The sequence below is a fragment of the Chrysochloris asiatica genome, unplaced genomic scaffold, assembly GCF_000296735.1.
Source record: "Chrysochloris asiatica unplaced genomic scaffold, ChrAsi1.0 scaffold00109, whole genome shotgun sequence".
Taxonomy (NCBI): Eukaryota; Metazoa; Chordata; class Mammalia; order Afrosoricida; family Chrysochloridae; genus Chrysochloris; species Chrysochloris asiatica.
Window position 1 is genome coordinate 7,572,561 of NW_006408627.1, and position 18,081 is coordinate 7,590,641.

The following is an 18,081-nucleotide window of genomic DNA, read 5'->3' on the forward strand; positions in this document are numbered from 1 at the left end:
ACGTATGCAAAGCATAAAATTACCAGGAATTAAACTGTGTATAATATGTTGCATATATTGAATTTACTTAGTTTTAAAGTTTTATACCCAAAGTTAAAGTTAAGCGCCTGGTGCAGATACAGTTATAAAGCGATTACTGTCTTTATCTTCTCAGCCATGCAGATATTTGCTAAATAGACATCTACAAGTATAACAGTTGCTTGTATCTCAGAAATGGTCAGGACAGAGGAGGATGCTGGAAATTTTGAATCAGAACAGGAGATTTTCATCAATGTCTTCTATAAAATACAAAAACAAAACAAGAAACACATTTAGAATTTAGCCAAGTAGTGGTATAAGCACGCAATATTAGAATTGGAGTATTCTAGAAACCATCTACTAAGACAGTCTGATAGTGGTTTGCAACACTTGGCGGCATCAACATCACTTATGAAACTCTTAATGATACATATTCTCAGGCCCCGTTCCCAGCAACCTGAATCAGAACGGCTAAGCTAGGGGTGGGCCAATGACATCTGTACTTTTAGAACGCTCTGCTGGCAACTAGGATGACCCATCAGGATTGAAATCAACCCATCAGGGTTGAAATTGACCTATCTAGGAAGAGCTGCTTAAGGGGAGGTGCAATCCAGCAGTGCCAAGTCTTCTTATCTATGAAAACCAAACCTAACCCAGTGCTGTCGAGTTTGGTTTGGTTTGGCTTCAGACCAATAGAGACTTTATAGTATTGAGTAAAACTGTTCCTTGGGGTTTCTGAGAAAGTAAATCTTTATGGGACCAGCCAGTTGCATCTTTCTCCCTCTCATGGACTGGTGGGTTTGAACTGCCAACCTTGAATTTAGCTGCTCAATGCTTATCCAAGGATCCATCTAATCTATGTTGTTGTTGTTGTTAAGTGCTGTTGAGTCGGTTCCAACCCACAGCGACCCTGTATAGGATTTCTGAGGAGCCTCTGGTGAACTTGAACCGCTGACCTTGCAGTTCAAATGGCTTTGCCGTCTGACACAGTAACCCACAATGCCACACCAAAACTCCTTTCTAATCTAGAAGGGAAACTAAATATAATTGGAATAAATACAAGTATAGTGCCAGTTGGGGTCCTGATGTGGCACTGTAGGGCAAGCACTGGATTGCTAACCATGAGGTTGACAGTTCAAATCCACCAGTTGCTCCTTGGAAAACATAAATGGGATTGCTATGAGTCAGAATCAACTCGATGACACTTAACATGTTAAGCCTCACCATAGTGATCCTGTATAGAGTTTCCAAGGAGCAGCTGGTGAGCTTGAACCACCAACCTTGCAGTTCAAATGGCTTTGTAGTCTGGTGCATTAACCCACAGCGCCACATCAGGACTCCAAACAACAACACAGTGCCAGTTAAATCAAGTTTCCAACCAAGTAATTTGTAAAAGAATAACTGTTGCTACACCTATTAGCAACCTCTAGAAGGATATTCAAAGACCACTCCTTTTTACTCATTCATTCAAGAAAGATTCAAAGCAGATTGATTTGAAACATACTAAAATAGGCTGTTTCAGGCAGGTAATTTGCCTATCTTCATCTAACCTTAAGAATGGGAGAGAATATTTCTTTCAAATACTTCTTTTGAATGTTGGCTTCATTTGTAAAATGGGGACAACAATCTCATTATTTTCCATCTTGTGTTTGTTGTTTGGACACGAAATTTTCCTCTGTTTACTTAAAGACTAATTTCTCTATCTGTCCTCAGAATCTCTTCCAACCTTCTCAGAATTCTTCCTCTATTTTCTTCTCTCTCTTTTTTCCCCCTTATATTGTCAACCTTTCCTTTTTCACATTTTAATTGTTTTATGAAATTTTATTGCATTTTTGGTGAAAATTTTACACAGCAAGTTAGGATCCCATTTGATAATTGCCACACAAATTATTCAGTGACATTAGTTGTAGTTTTCACATGTGTCAGTGTTCCCTTTGATTGGGCTCCACTTGTTTCATTTCTATTTCAGTGGCCCCTTGCATTCTTATCTTTGCTTTAGAGTAAATGTTGAGCTTTGGGATGCATACAGGTTTTTTAAATAAAGCACTGTTCTTGTGGGTAACATCCTTTATTTTGTGTGCCATTCTACCTTGCTAAAAGGTGACTTCAGGGGATAGTTTTGCTTCACAATTTTAAGAGCATCTCAGCGTAATCCAGTCTCTACAGGTAAAGTTAGTCTAGGCTTTTAAAAGAATCTGAATTATGCTCTACACTTTTCTCCCTTTCTATCTGGGACCATCTACTGTGACCCTACTCAGAATGGTCAGTCGCAATAGCTTGTCACCACCTTGTTCTAATCTCAGGGTACATGATGTGGTGGCTCATTTAGATTCTCAGTCTTGATGACTTCTTTCTTTTCTGAGATTTTGTTATCTTTTTACTCTTCTACTAATGATGAGTAGAGACCAATAGTTGTATCTATTTAATGTTTCTTTTTCACCTGGACTCTTCTCATTAGCATTTAAATATACTGCATATCCACTTTTCAGAACAGTTTCTGACGATATGTAGAGCATTAGTAAAGATTTGTTGAGTGAATGTTTTCTTCAACTCCACTGAAATGTTTTCTTCAACTCCATTGCTCCCTCTAGCTCTTTTAGGCATTCATACATCACTTTTCTCATTTCCTGTTGTTGTCAGTCTATAAAATCTGGCTTCCATCTCTACTATTTCACCAAAACTGACAAGGCCACCCATGATATTCTTATTTCTACACCCAATGAACATTTCTGTCTTTCATCTTACTTGACACCTCAGCAGCATTTGGTATTGTTGGTTTCTTCTCCCTTTTGAAATGTCTCTTTTAAGATGACACTATCTTGATGGATTTTCATTCTTCTGAGAGGCCTCCTTCCTTCTTTATCCATCATTTACATATTGTAGTTCCTCAGTGTTCAACCTTAGGCTCCTTTCCATGTAGTTCCACACATTTTTCCCTTAGGGAATTAATTTACCTTCTTGGTGGTATGGTCTGTATGCCCACAATTGTCAAACACATGAGAGGGCTTCAAGAAGATTGTGGAAAAATGGAATGAAAAGACAATGGATTTTTTCCTATGAACTCCTTGAAGGCCCCTTGTATATTTGAATTCCAAAGTTTCCTCATTAAATTAATGCCTATATATTCAACTACCAACTGTACATTATCTCCCAAGTACTTCAAAATGTCATTGACCAGTTTCCCCAAGTATGCATCTATTTTTGTGTTTTCTGTCCCAATGGAATATACCCCTACTCACCCTGCCCTGACTCAGAAATCTAGGTATCATATTTCTATTTCTCTCCATCTCTCGATTGCCTGTCTTCTTATATCTTGAGAAAATTTCCTCAAGTTAGACACGAGGCAGATAATGACACTATCCTAATTCAATCTCCCATTAGCTCTTGTCCAGATTAACAGCAACAGTCATTCTGACTGTTCTTTAATCACAAACCCGGTGATATCACTCCCTTGTTTAAATACTTTGTGATCCCTTTGCACTCTTAAGATAATGTCTTTGGCTCCGTAGGACCTGCATGATCTGATTCGCTTTCCTTTTCTTTTAAAAAAATTTATTGTGGTAAAAATATACACAACAGAGAATTTTCCAGTTCAACAACTTGTATGATGATTTAGTGACATTGATTATATTCTTCATATTGTGCAACTATTATCACTATCCCTTTCCAAATGATTCCACTGCCATTTTGTTCACATTTTAACTTCCACTGGAGAATTCTTTAAAATGTAAATATATGTCAATACATTGTGGCACTAAATAATGAAGTCCCTTCCATCCCTAGTTGAACCCAATTATTACAGAGAGGAAACATGAGATTCACTGAACATGAATGAAATGCTCGAATTAAGGTAGCCAGTTGATGACAAAGTGGAATATTCACATGCAATGCAGTTAAAAGTCAGGAAAAAGCTAACCAGCATTTGTCTTGTCATTCTGTGGACTTTTCAGTTCTGAGGAAAGAAAGAGTACATTCATAGAGATTATTTTGCTGTCTCCAGCTGTAATTTGTTTACTTGTTCTGACCAAATATTCAATATCTGCTTTACTGGCTTAATTATGTGCTAATTCTTTCCCTTCGTCAAAATAAGGTAATGACAGGCCAAACCACAGTGCACAAACAAGATCATCAGTAGCTTTGCTAGTTACTCCACTTTAAGCTCTTCCTGCTCCTCCCAGACAAGCAGAGCCCCAGTGAGTTTATATGCTGAAGAGTTGCCAGATTTTTTGCAAAAGAACAGCTAAATGCAACCACTTTCTTTAAATAAATGGTTTCTATTCAAATTTGCCTTTTGATCAGTCCTTTAAAATCATTTGCCATATAAAAGGACATACATAAATATGTCCTGTTCCAGCTAGGTTTTTCCCCCTTTGCGAGTGGAGTGGGGGCGAATACAGCTGGACTTGGATACATTTTGTGCTTTTGACGTGGGAGTCGGAGTAAACAGTGTTAGCCAATTTTAGGAATATCTTTATAACTACTGTGCTTTTAGAATAGATATTAGACAGGAAACTAACATGATTTGTATGGGTCTGAGTTCTTAACAACTTGCTATTAGGATCTATGTTATAGACAGCCTACAATGATGACCCTAAATGATCCCCACTTCCTATAGATCTGTCCCATACTGTCCCAGGGTTTCTCTGTGCAACCAACAGAATATGGCAGACCGGTCTATCACTTCTGAGGTTAAGTCATAAACGACGTTGCAGCTTGTGAGCAGTCCTATGGATGGCTCACAAGGTGAGACACTGAAGCCTCCTGCCAATTACCACAGGAATGAACTTGGAAGCAGATCTCCCAGTGCCAGTCCAGCATTCAGACACCGGCAGCCTCCACTGTCAGCTTGACTGCAGTCTAATGAGACCCTATGCCAGAACCATCCTGCTAAGCCACTTCTGGGTTCTTGACCCTTGGAAACCATGAGAGAGAATACATTGAAGTGGCAATGGATAACTAACACACAGCACTAACTGCTTACAAATACAGCCATTTTTTTGCTCCTTAAGTTTTATTTTATGGAAAAAATATTATAGATCTGCGTACCTATTTATTAATAACTAAGTTCTTATACTCTTAGCCCTTTCTCTCTCATTTTATGGCATTATGATTAGCATGAAGAATATTATTCAAATGAATGTCACACAAGCTACTTGTTTGTAGGAAAATTTAGCCTTTCATGAACTTACTTTTCATTACTGTTTAAGTGTAATTAATCTGAAAGGCATATCTAACACTTACGCACAGTTTCTGCTTTAGAGATTTGATGTTCACTGTTGATTTAATGTCTGTGAACAGTTTTGATTGTTCATTTTTGAACACCTCTTAAATCTTTATTATTATAAACATGCTTGCCCGTAAATATAAACTCTAACATAGCAAAAGAAAAGAACTCAACCCAACAAAACAAATGTTCAAATTATGGTTCTTCTAGAGTTAGAATAAAGAAAGAGTTTCATATGTTCCCCTTTCACCAAAAATGCAGTAATGGGTTGGTTGTGGAGTAAAGGAATAATAGCTAATAATAGCTGGGAACAACTTGTGATGTAAGGTCTAACGCTGAGTGCGTCAGTAATGAATTCTAAGTCTGCTTCTAATCTCCCATGGTCAGAAGTAAGCATGCTGTTTCACTCTTCACCTATGAGTTTTTAAAAGTTTAGCTCAATACTTAGACAAAGGAGGGATATAAAACTAAAGAATGGTATAAAGCCTTCTGAGGTTTGGTACAGCTCTCTGTATTCACCTTCTCAAGCCTTAGTGCAGTGAAGTTTCACACTTATTACCCCTATAGTAGGATACTGAAAATACAATAGGCTGCCAGAAAAACAAACAAATCTGTCTTGGAAGAAGTGCAGCCAGAATGTTCCTTAGAAACCAGGATGGCAAGACTTTGTTTATCATACTTTGGATATGTTATCAGGATGGACCAATCCCTGGAGAAAGACATCATGCTTGGTAAAGTAGCGGGGCAGCAAAAAAGAGGAAGACCCCAGCAAGGTGGACTGACACAGTGGCAGCCATAACGGGCTCAAACATGACAATTGGGAGGTGTAGGACCAGACATTGTTTTGTTATGTTGTGCATATGGTCGCTATGAATTGGAAACAACAAACAGCACCTAACAACAATAACAACAACAACAAGACTTTGAAAACAGAAGGTCCTAGGGAAGTAATAAATAGCCTTTCAATGACAGAGCATTCATAGAAGGCCTCCTATATGGGATGCTGTCATCTCATTGTCTCTAGTTTTCAAAGAGAACATACAGTAGGACCTCTTCATAGAGGCCACCAGGTTTAGGGCTGGAGAGGAGAACACCACTCCTCCTTGACTGAAGATGACTTTACCTTCTTTAATTCCAAAACAGTGCCCCCACTCCTTCAGGGTGATGTGTTTATCCTTGTTGGGGTCACATTCCTCAAAGAAGCGGGTTATACAGTGTTCCATGGGCACGAGAGATGCTCGCAAAGGAGCAAGCTCTGAATGTGTCAGGATTCTGCAAAGACATAATTGTTACCTTATCAACTTTGAGCCAAGCAATACGCAGAAATATGAGGGGAACAATAACACTAGGGAGGTGTACACACCTTAAAATAATCAACAGTTTGTGATCAAAAGGGCAGCATTTAACTAAAGACCACTCATTTATTAATTTGTCTTACTGTGATGGCGTGTGTTTTGCTGTAATTCTGAAAGCTATGTCACTGGTATTTTAAATACCAGCAGGGTAACCCATGGTGAACAAGTTTCAGCTGAGCTTTCAGACTAAGACAGATTAAGAAGGAGATATGAACTACTTCAGAATATATAGTCATTGAAAATCTTATAAATGGCGGTGGAACATTGTCAGATAGCACCAGAATATTGAATATTGAAATATGATGAACAGAACCAGAATTTTATCAGATATGATGTCAGGAAATAAACCCCACAGGTTGGAACGCACTCAAAATATGACTGAAGAAGAACTGTTTCCTCAAAATAGAGTTGGCCATGATGGTGCAAATGGAGTAAAGCTTTTGGGACATTCATTTACTGATGAGGCATAACTCAAAAATAGGAGAAATAGCCACAAACATTCATTAATAATCGGAACATAGAATGTCTGAAGTATGAATCTAGGAAAATTGGAAGTTGTCAAAAATGAAATGGGATCCATATCCTAGGTATTAGTGAGGAAATGAACTGATATAAGCCATTTTGAGTCTGACAATCACATGGTTTACTATGCTGGGAATGACAAATTCATCATCAAAAAGAACATTTCAAGATCTACTTTGAAGTATATGCTGTTTGTAATAGGGTACTGTTCATACACCTACAAGGAAGACCAGTTAACACTATTATTCAAATTTATGCTCCAAGCAATAAAGTCAGTGATGAGGAAATTGAAGCATTCTACCATTTTCTTCAATCTGAAATGGATAAACATGTAATCAGGATGTGATTACTGGTGATTAGAATGCAAATTTGGAAACAAAGAGGAAAGATCAGTTGTTGGAAAATATTGCCTTGGTGATAGAAATGATGCTGGAAATTGTCTGATAGAATTTTGCAAGACCAATGACTTCTTCATTGTAAATACCTATTTTAAACAACATAAAAAACAAATATACACATGGACCTTACCAGATGGAAGACACAGAAATCAAATTGGTTTCATCTGTGGAAAGAGATGGTGCAAAAGCTCCATGTTGTTAAATGCCGTCAAGTCGGTTCCAACCCATAGCGACCCTTATAGGGTTTCCGAGGCTGTAAATCTTTACGGGAGTAGAAAGCCTCATCTTCCTCCCACAGAGCAGTGGCTGGTAGTTTTGAACTGCTGACCTTAAGGCTTGCAGCCCGATTCATAACCACTACGCTACCAGAGCTCTTAACCATCAACCAAAACAAGGCTAGAGACAACTGTAAAACAGGCCATCAATTACTTATCTGAAAGTTCAGGATGAAGCTGAAGAAAATTAAAACAAATCCATGAGAGCAAATATATAACCTTGAACATATCCCACCTGAATTTAGAGATCATCGCGGGTGCATATTTAATGAATTAGACACTAAAGACAGAAGACCAGAAGAGTTGTGGGATGACATTAAGAATACCAAACAGGAATAAAGCAAATGGTCATTAATGAGGTAAGAAAGAAGGAAAATATATAAATGGATGCCAGAAGACACTCTGAAAATTGCTCTCAGTGCAGAGATGCTAAATCAAATAGAAGAAATGAGGGGCTAAAAGAAAATTTCATTGGTTAGCTTGAGAAAACAAAGTAAAATATTATAATGAAATGTTCAAAGACCTGGAGTTAGAAAATCAAAAAGGAAGAACATGCTTAGCATCCCTCTCAAGTTGATAGGACTGAAGAAATAATGTAAGCTTTGATTTGCAATGTTGAATGATTCTATGGTTAAAATATTGAATGATGCTGAAAGTATCAAATGAAGACAGAAGGAACACACATAGTCAGTGTACCAAAAAGAAATGGCCAGTGTTCAACCATTTCAAGAGCCAATGATATTGAAGGAAGAAGTCCAAAGTGCACTGAAGACATTGGCAAAGAACACAACTCTGGAAATCAAGGAACACATATTGAAAAATTTCAACGAACTTTTTATAGCTCTCACTCATCTATGACAAGAAATTTGGAAGACAGCTACCTGGCCAACTGACTAGAAGAGATCCATATCTGTGCCCATTTCAAAGAGAGGTGACCCAGTGGAATGTGGAAATCATCAGACAATATCATTAAAATCGCATGTAAGTAAACTTTTGCTAAAGAGAATTAAATACAGCAACAACAGTAAGTACATTGACAAGGAACTCCCAGATGTTCAAACTGGTATCAGATGAAGGATGTGGAACAAGAGATATCATTACTGACATAAGATAGATCTGACTGAAAGCAGAGAATACCAGAACAATATGTGCTCTACTGACTAAGCAAAGGCTTTCAATTGTTTGGATCATGACAAGCTATGGACAACATTGCAGAGGATGAGTATTCCAGAATGCTTAATTGTGCTCATGAGGAACTTGTTCCACCATCAACACTCACAGAAGCAACAGTCAAGAAATCAAATGACACATAGCATTAGACAAATCTGCTGCACATGACCTCTTTAAAGCGTTCAAGAACAAAGATGTCCATTTGAAGACTAGGGTGCACCTGACCCAAACCATGGTATTTTCAGTAGCCTCATATGCATGTGACAATTGGACAGTGAATAAGGAAGAACATAGAAGAATTGAGGCATTTGAGTTATGGTGTTGGAGGGAATATTAAAAATACCATGGACTGCCAAAGAACACACACATCTGTGTTGGAAGAAGTACAGCCAGAATACTCCTTAGAAGCCAGGATGTCCAGAGTTTGTCTCATACTTTAGACATATTTTCAGGTGGGACCAGTTCCTGGAGAATGACACCATGTTTGGTAAATTTAAGGGACAGCAAAAAAAGAGGAAGACCCGAACAAGATACATTGGCACAGTGACAGCAGCAGTGATTGTATGGTTGGTACAGAAACAGGCAGTGTTTTGTTCTGTTGTATGTAATTTTGTTATGAGTCAGTACCAACTCAACAACGACAAGAACAAAGATGACTTTTGGGGTGCCAGGACACAATAATTCCTTCTTCACTGGGAACTGTCCTCTAACCACCTTAAATCTATAGGAGTTTACTCCAGCTATCATACTGTAAACCTGGTTCTTATTGGCCATGCCTGAATCACTTAGATTATTTTGGGACTTCAGAATCAAGAATGAGAAAGTATTGAAGAAGTCTCTGTGAGGTTGAGCCTATAACATGTAAACTTGGGGTTTGTGATCTGCTTATAGTCTGTTCTTTTTTAAAAAAAATTGGCTTATGACTGCTAACCATATTTGTTTGACAATTTGGTGTTCTAAAATGGAACTGGGAAACTCTGATTAGGCTTTCTTTTGTATAGACATTATAATAGGGAGAAGATCCAGTAATGGGAAAAGACAAAGTTTTTACCTATCCATAGGATGTTGGTCAAGTTCACTAAACTGCCAGTGCACAGGATACACATACATGTGGTAGTTTTTCTTAAAGTCTCTTAAGAGAAGGTCAATGGGATGGTCCCCAGCCAAGAGCCTCTTTTCATCCAGGTAAATTTTCTTGACCTAAGAATAAGAAGGGAGAATATCATTAGAGAATGTCATTAGAGAATCAGACAAATGTAATGCTTATTACTAAACTTTTAGATGGCAAAACCAGTTTGCACTCTACTACTGACCTACTTCTGGTGTGGCACTGTAGGATAAACACTAGACTGCTAGCCTCAAAGTTGGAGGTTCAAACTCACCAGCTGCTCCTTGGAAACCGTTTGCAGAGTTACTATGAGTTGAAATTGACTTGGTGCATTTAACAACATCAACAACAGCACTAAGCTAAAGGGTGTTGGCTCCAACCCGCCCAGTGGTACTATGGGAGACAGTTCAAGTGATCTGCTTCCATTAAGATTATGGCCAAGAAAACCTTATAGAGCAGTGCTATTCTGTAACATCTGGGGTTCCCATGGGTTGGAATTTATTTGGTGACACAAAACAACAACAACAACCACTTGAAGAGTAACAGTAACAAAACAAGGAAAACAAGCCCAGGCCATCATGTGACCAAATTAAATGCCTTTCTTATTTCCACCTAGAATAATTGAGGTTAAAAGTCTAGTTTTCAGATGAAATCTAAATCTTTTTTTTGTTTTGACCAGGGAATGTTCATCACAGTCCTTAAAATAATAAGAAGGCTTTAATGAAGAGGGCTGGAGTCCTGGTGTGGTACTGTGGATTAATGCGCTGGACTGCAAAGTCGTTTTGAACCACAAGGTCGGCAGGGCCACTATGGGTTGGAACCGACTTGATGGCACTTAACAACAACAGCAATGAAGAGGGATGGACCAAATTAGGCAAAGTGGTAGTTAGTAAAATTTCTTGCTCCTTACTCCATTGGCATACTCTTCTTAACCACCTGTGTGTTTTCCCATCCAGTGCCAGCTCAGTCTCTGCTTAGCCCTGGTATGTTTCCACTCTGTCCCTTCACTCCTATTGACATTTTCCTGTGTCATAATTAATGCTCTCAAGACTCTTTGTGACAAGGTAATAAAGAGAGATGATAGAAATTATTCTCAGGCAGCACACACATAGCTTTCAGCTGATAACACTGACTATTGTTTCACTGAGAAAAGGGAAGTGATCAGAACAGAATGTCGACCTATTTCCATGACATCTACCAGTTTGTTTCCTTGTTACTGTGTTTGAACTTCCTGTGTTCCTATTTAACCAAACATTTCCTGGTGCTTAGAAACCAATAACCTTTCAGCTATTCAAGAGCACTTTTTGGTTTATTGAATATCTTCTCTGCTTTTCTTTAATTTTTCCTTCTTTACTGGACTATTTCCCAATGTATACAAATATCATCTATCATCTCCCATTGGGATCCGGGACTCTTGGACCACATTGCCCTCCAGCTACCAACCCATGGTTCTGCCGTGGCCAGTTATAGTCGTCACATGCCAAGTCAGTGGTCAACTATCTATCCTTATCTTACAACTTAGAAACAGTATTTGGAACAGTTATTACATGAAATCAATTTTGTTTTATTTTCTTCATAGCATATCTAATACATTGTTTGCTTATATTTACATATTGGCATAGATTTGTATATTTGCAAATAGTTTATGTACTTGCATATATATGTGTGTATGTTTATATAGACCTATATGTGTGTACTTTTCCTTCCAATTTGTGTCGGAAGAAATACAGCCAGAATGCTCCTTAGAAGCCTGGATGGTCAGACTTCATCTCTCATATTTCAGATATATTATCAGGAAAGACAACTCCCTGGAGAAGGACATCAAGCTTGGTAAAGTGAAGGGTCAGTGAAAAAGAGGAAGACTCCCAATGAGATGGATTGGCATAGTGTCAGCGGCAATGGACTCAAGCTTGCCAACGATTGTTAGATTGGTGCACAACCAGCAGTGTTTCGTTCTGTTGTGCATAAGGTCACTATGAAATGGTACCAATTTAACAGCATCTAACAACAACATATGTGTATATGTATGTATGTGTGTCTACAAATATGAGGGTTGGGTTTCAAGAAAACAAGTGAAAAAATTCAATTATCTTTAAGTTCTATTTTTCCATAAACTTTTTGAAGTACATTGAGGATCACTGGTGTTGCAATGGTTAAGCACTTGGCTGCTAACCAAAAGGTTATTAGTTCAAATATATGCAGCGGCTCTTTGGGCAAAAGATCTGGTGATCTGCTTCAATGAAGATCGTTGTTGTTAAGTGCTGTTGAGTCGGCTCCGACTCATAGCCACCTTAGAAAACTCTATAGGGAAGTTTTACTCTGTCACATGGGGTCCTTATGAATTGAAATCAACTTGATGGCATTTAACAACAACAACAACACATCTTTACATAATATATTTTAGTTTATTTTTTTACTGTCTGTCTGTTCTTCCAGGAAGTTATCTCACAAAGGTAAAGACCTTGCTATTTCTTGTATCTGTAGCAGTGAGTTCAATTCCAGTCACTTAGGATTCATTCAAGGTTCTGAGTGGGTAGAAATGTATTATGCATTTGGTTGGTAACTGAAAAATTGGCACTTTGAACCCATCCAGTGGTCCTGGGAAAGAAAAGTCCTGGCTAGCGTTAGGCTTCCAGAAAGACGACAGTCAGGAAACCCCTATGAAGAGGTTCTATATTAACATGAGGTTGCCATGAGTTGGAATCTGCTTGACGACACAAAACAAAAACAAGATGGGTGCATTCAATGAATACCTAATGAATGAATTTTTCGGGTGAACTTCTGGAAATAATGTCTCGAGCTTAAAACTTAAAAAAACCAAAATGTCATTGTGACTAATTGATTTTCCTCATACCAACATCTATATCTGGCCTAAAAGGGGGAAAAAAAAAAGCTTAGATTGAAGTAATGTGTTTGAGTCTGCTAAACTGATGTTCACTTTGCTCAACCAGAGCTTGCTCTAGGTAGGGGTTGTTGTTGTTGTTATGTGCCATGGACTCGGTTCCGACTCATAGCAACCCTGTACAGGGTTTCAGAGGCTGTAAATCTTTATGGGAACAGAAAGCCTCATCTTTGTCCTGCGTAACAGCTGGTAGTTTTGAACTGCTGACCTTGCGGTTCACAGCCCGATTCGTAACCTCTACGCTACCAGAGCTCCTTAGGTAGGGCTTGAAGCAGCTCTTATTCAGGCCATTGCCCTTTTCAAAGAGATGGGATGGTTTGACCGTGTCCCAAACCTTGTGGTCTATACTGTGGCCACTATTGTTCTGTAACTGTATGTGAGCTAACCAAGAACAGGGAGACAAAGTGAGTTTCTGTAGATGTGCAAGGTGAGGTAGCATTCGCCTCCCCGCAACACTCTGCTTTTGTCCTCAGGCCCTGTAGTCAGACTCCAGGCTAGCTGACCCACTTAGCTTACTTTATTCCTCTGCTTCTCATTTAGATATCCAGCATGTTCAGGGTTATGTTCATAAAGCTGCACGAGGATATTCTTGAGCCAGTCTCTCATCCGCAGAGGAAACTGAGTCACTTCGAAGTCTGTGCAAGCAGGAATAGCTGTGCCAAGCAGATAGTAAATGCATTATTATCTTTGACCTTGCTTCTGTCATATACCACATCCTCCTAACACGGTTGCGTAACTAATTCTAGTGACTTACAGAGCATCCTCCTTATCACCACTGTCTACAACAGTATGGATCAGGTACCAGATCTTAGATGCTGCTGCCCAGAACTCAATGAATGGGTTTTGCTCACATTTCATCTGAAAGAGCATGTCATCCGGCCATATCTCACTTACAAGGAGCTAAGAAAATTAATCCTCCCATGGGTCCGGAAAGAGAGGAAAACCAGAAATATGAGTGAGTGCTGATAAGATAGAGAATCATTTAGTGGTGAGGGGGCCCAGGCACAACTGAAAGTATCCTGAGAAAGGAAAACAATGAAAAAAAGAAAAATCTGGAAGAAAATGTTGTCATAAAACTTCTTGGCAGAGGCTTAACTTAAATAGGAAACAGAGTAAATAATTTGACAAAATTCCCATGATTCATCTCAATTATTAAGTGGATTACATACTCTATCACAGTGGTTCTGAACCCTGGCTGCACACTAAGATTGTCTAGGTTACTTTAAAAACAAACACACAAAACATGCCCGGGACCCAACCCAGTCCGATTAAACCAAAATCTCTTATTAGAGTTCAGACCTGGGCACCATTTACTCTTATTTTTTGAAGTCACCTCAGAGATTTTAATGTGCAGTTTGAATGTAGAACGACTCTAGCATTTTCCTGTTTGACTTTAATTTGGTCATGCACAGATTCATTCCAAACTCTAAGCCATAGATTTTTATTTTTTTAAGTTTTTATTGTGAATCATGTGATAGTTTACATGAGAGAACACTAGCTTTACATTCATCCTATCATATTTCATTTCATTGCAATGATTACAATCCCTTCCACGCATCATCAAACAACCAAAGGGTACAACTTGCAAACCTGCCTCCTGCCTGTCAGCATACAACCCCTCTCCCTCTCTGAGTCCAGAGTCCCCAGCTGCTCCATCTCTCCACATCATCATCTCTGCCTCCAGCTCTGGCATCACTGCTTCTCTCGGTAGGGTCCCACACTCTGATATTCTCACATGATGGTCCCAGGGACCTCTGCTTCTGGACTGCAAAATCAACCACTCCCTTCCTTTTGTTACAAAACATCTAGCTTTACATTTCCGATCCTCACAAGTCAGTCCTGATAGCAATTATTCACTATTGTGCAACAAGAGTCTTATCCCCATCTCCCTTCATCAGCCCGTCCCAAAAGATTGGAAACCACTCAGTGGAGATTCCATCTTCCCCTGTACTCTTGGAAACTAGGATCCCTCTTGAAAGCTTGTAAGCCAGTCACTTCTTGCCTTTGTAGCCTCCCCCCCGCCCCATTTTGGGTAGCTAATGTCTAAGTTGCCCATCGCTGTCAACCCTGTATATCGAGGGGGGGGGAATGATCCTCGCTGTAAAGATTTGGTCCCTCTTTTGAGCTACTACATCCCTAAGTGTAAGTCAACTTCATCAAATTATATCAGATTACTCTTTCTTTCCTCTTCTTTCTTCTTCTAGTTGAGCTCTGATCATCAAGTCATTGAAGCTAGGTCAAGTGGGTACTATCTGCAAATATGGGTGTTCTTGTGCCTCTTCCCTCACTTCATATCAGATGGATGCTTCACTCTCTGCTCTAGTCCTCTGTGGACATGTCACTGTCTCTGGGTTCAGGAGTCCCCAGGTCTCGCCATACTGCTGGCTAACCAGGTCTCAAACCAGGTTCACAGAAGTCTATTGAATGTGATTGGACTTAGCTTACAACTTCACTACTGTTTTCCCCCCACTTCCCCTTATTGGGGACCAACGTGGTCACCAGCCAGACCACATGCCTGCTCACGTATTCCCCTTGAGTCTTAGTCTTGGAAGGGGGTTTGCTCTGAGGAGGCCCAACCACTTGCCTTGGTGGGAAGCCATAGTTTTGACACTAGCAATGAGATCTTACATTTGCAGGCTCCAAAATAATCCATCTGCAGTTGGTGCCCCTTTTTGGTCCCTTCCAGTCTGCATTTGGTAGCAAAGAGATGACAGGAGCTAGCATAGGTCTGATTGTCGGTGCCACAAACCTAGGAAAGACGAGAAAAATTGGTAAAACAGAATGTTCATTGAAAAACACTCCTTAAAACTCATAGTGTGTCTGATAAATTGTACCGTGCTCAAGATGCTTCCTAAAGCACTGGACCACAAAGTCAGTTTGAATTGTGAGTTTGACAGTTCAGACTCACCTGCCACTCCTCAGAAATCATATACAGGGTTGCTATGAGTTGGAACCCACTCGATGGCACTTAACAACAACAACAAATATGTAGTTAGGTAGGTGATGTTATTTAAATCATAAATCTATGCATTTGTATAGTATTCTTATTATTTCATATAAATGAGATCACATATGTCCTTTTGTGATAGACGTAGTTCATCAGCATGTTATCAGCATGTCATCCATGTTGTATTGTAACATGTATCAAAACTTTATTCCTGTTATGGTGATGGAAAATTTGGCAATGACTTTTTAAAGTGTTGAAGAGCAAGGATGTCAGTTTGAGGACTAAGGTCTACCTGACCCAAGCCATGGTATTTTCAATAACTTCATATACATGTGAAACCTGGACAGTGACTAAGTAAGACATAGAAGAATTGATGCTTTTGAGTTATGGTATTGGAGGAGAATATTCAAAGTGCCACTGGCTGCCAAAAGAACAAACAGATCTGTGTTGGAAGAGGTACAGTTAGAGTGCTACCTGGAGGCCAGGATGGCCAGACTTTGTCTCTCATACAATATGTTGTCTCAGACATATTGTCAGAAGGGACCAGTCACTGGAGAGGGACACCATGTTTGGTAAGGTAGAGTAAAAGAAGAAGACCCCCAGCGAGATGGATTGGCCAAGTGGCAGCATCAATAGGCTCAAGTTTGGCAACAATTGTGAGGTTAGCCCAGGACCAGGCAGTGTTTATTCTGTTGTGCATAGCGTCACTATGAGTCGGTACTGATTTGATGGTACCTACCTAACTAACTAAAAATGGGTGATGATTGCATAATATGATGACTGAAGTACATTAAATTGTACACCTGGAAAATGTTGAATTGACAAATGTGTTATCTATATTCTTACAGCAATAAAGAGAAAAAAAAATCATAATTCTTTCATTTGGAGCACACACACACACACACACACAATCAAACTACACTGTTGCTGGTGACAATATAGCTTCAGGTAAGCAGAGTAGAATAGCAACTTCACGTGTGTCAAGGACAGAATGAGTTATAAAGTTATTTCTATAGCTCAAATTCCATTATTACCTTGTTAAAGTGATGCTGCAGGTTAATATGCTGGACTGCAAAGTTGGTTTGAACTACAGTTTCACAATTCAAGCTCACCCATCGATCGTCGGAAACTCTATAGAGGGTCACTATGAGTTGGAACCAACTTGACAGCACTTAACAACAACAACAACAAAGACAATGTAAAGAGTCTCTGAGTGATGCAAAAGGTTAAGTGCTCACCTACTACTGAAAGGTTGGTGTTTCTAATTCACTCAGGGACACTTCCAAAGACAAGCCGTTTGAACTGCAAGGTCAGTGGTTCAAGCTCACCAGCTGCTCCTCAGAAACCCTATACAGGTTCGCTATGGGTCAGAATCGACTCGACGGCACTTGACAACAACAACAACACCTCCAAAGACAAGTAATCTGCTTCTGAAAAGTCACAATCTTGAAAATCCTATAGAACAGGTCTACTCTGCATACATGGGACAGCCATGAGTTGGAATTAACACAGGAACAACAACATGGCACAGAAGTCATTCTTTGATTTTGCCAGTATTTGCCTATTCAATATTGCTTGAAACATTAGATCATAACCTAGGCATCTGCTTTTTTGTTTTTAGGAAATATTTTCAGTTTCAAACTCTTTTCATTTAAATCATTACTATGTTAGCCTCTTAGAAACTAGTTTGTAGAATACTTACTTGGTCAAGAAGTTTTGTTGGAGGACAAGTCACTGGATCTTGGCAAACGCAGTGGGGTTTCCCCTGTAGGTCAGTTTTACAAATGTGTCCTCTTTTGCATTGGAAACTCATGCAAGAATCTATTTGTAAAAAAAAAAAAAAAAGTGAAAACTGGAATACAATTAAAAGAATGTTGAGAAACTGTGGAAAAATAATAATCTAACAGAAAAGATTAGACAGGAAACATGGACAAAGGTAAACTGAAGATGCAAACCTCAAATTTACCCAGACAACTAGATTCATTTTAGCTAAGAAGGGAGAAAACATGGGAAGACTCCAGTATCTTTTTTTTTAATGTTTTATTGTGAATTATATGATAGTTTACATGGGGGAACTTTAGTTTTACATTCATTCCATCGTATATCATCTCATTGCCATGGTTCCAATCCCCTCCATGCATCATCAACCACCCAAAGGGTAT

At 39.1% G+C, this 18,081-nt stretch overlaps 1 protein-coding gene across 1 annotated transcript in view; it reads right to left on the reverse strand.

Annotated features, from left to right (window-relative positions):
• Positions 1-249: 249 nt before the first annotated feature.
• Positions 250-18,081, reverse strand: part of SPARCL1 (SPARC-like 1 (hevin)) — a 29,811-nt gene continuing 11,979 nt past the window's right edge. The window contains exons 5-10 of the mRNA XM_006867746.1: positions 17,622-17,740; positions 15,601-15,721; positions 13,489-13,625; positions 10,014-10,162; positions 6,366-6,514; positions 250-278 (exon numbers count right to left, since the gene is read on the reverse strand). Coding sequence (XP_006867808.1) covers positions 250-278; positions 6,366-6,514; positions 10,014-10,162; positions 13,489-13,625; positions 15,601-15,721; positions 17,622-17,740 — 704 coding nt within the window. The remainder of the gene's footprint in view (positions 279-6,365; positions 6,515-10,013; positions 10,163-13,488; positions 13,626-15,600; positions 15,722-17,621; positions 17,741-18,081) is intronic.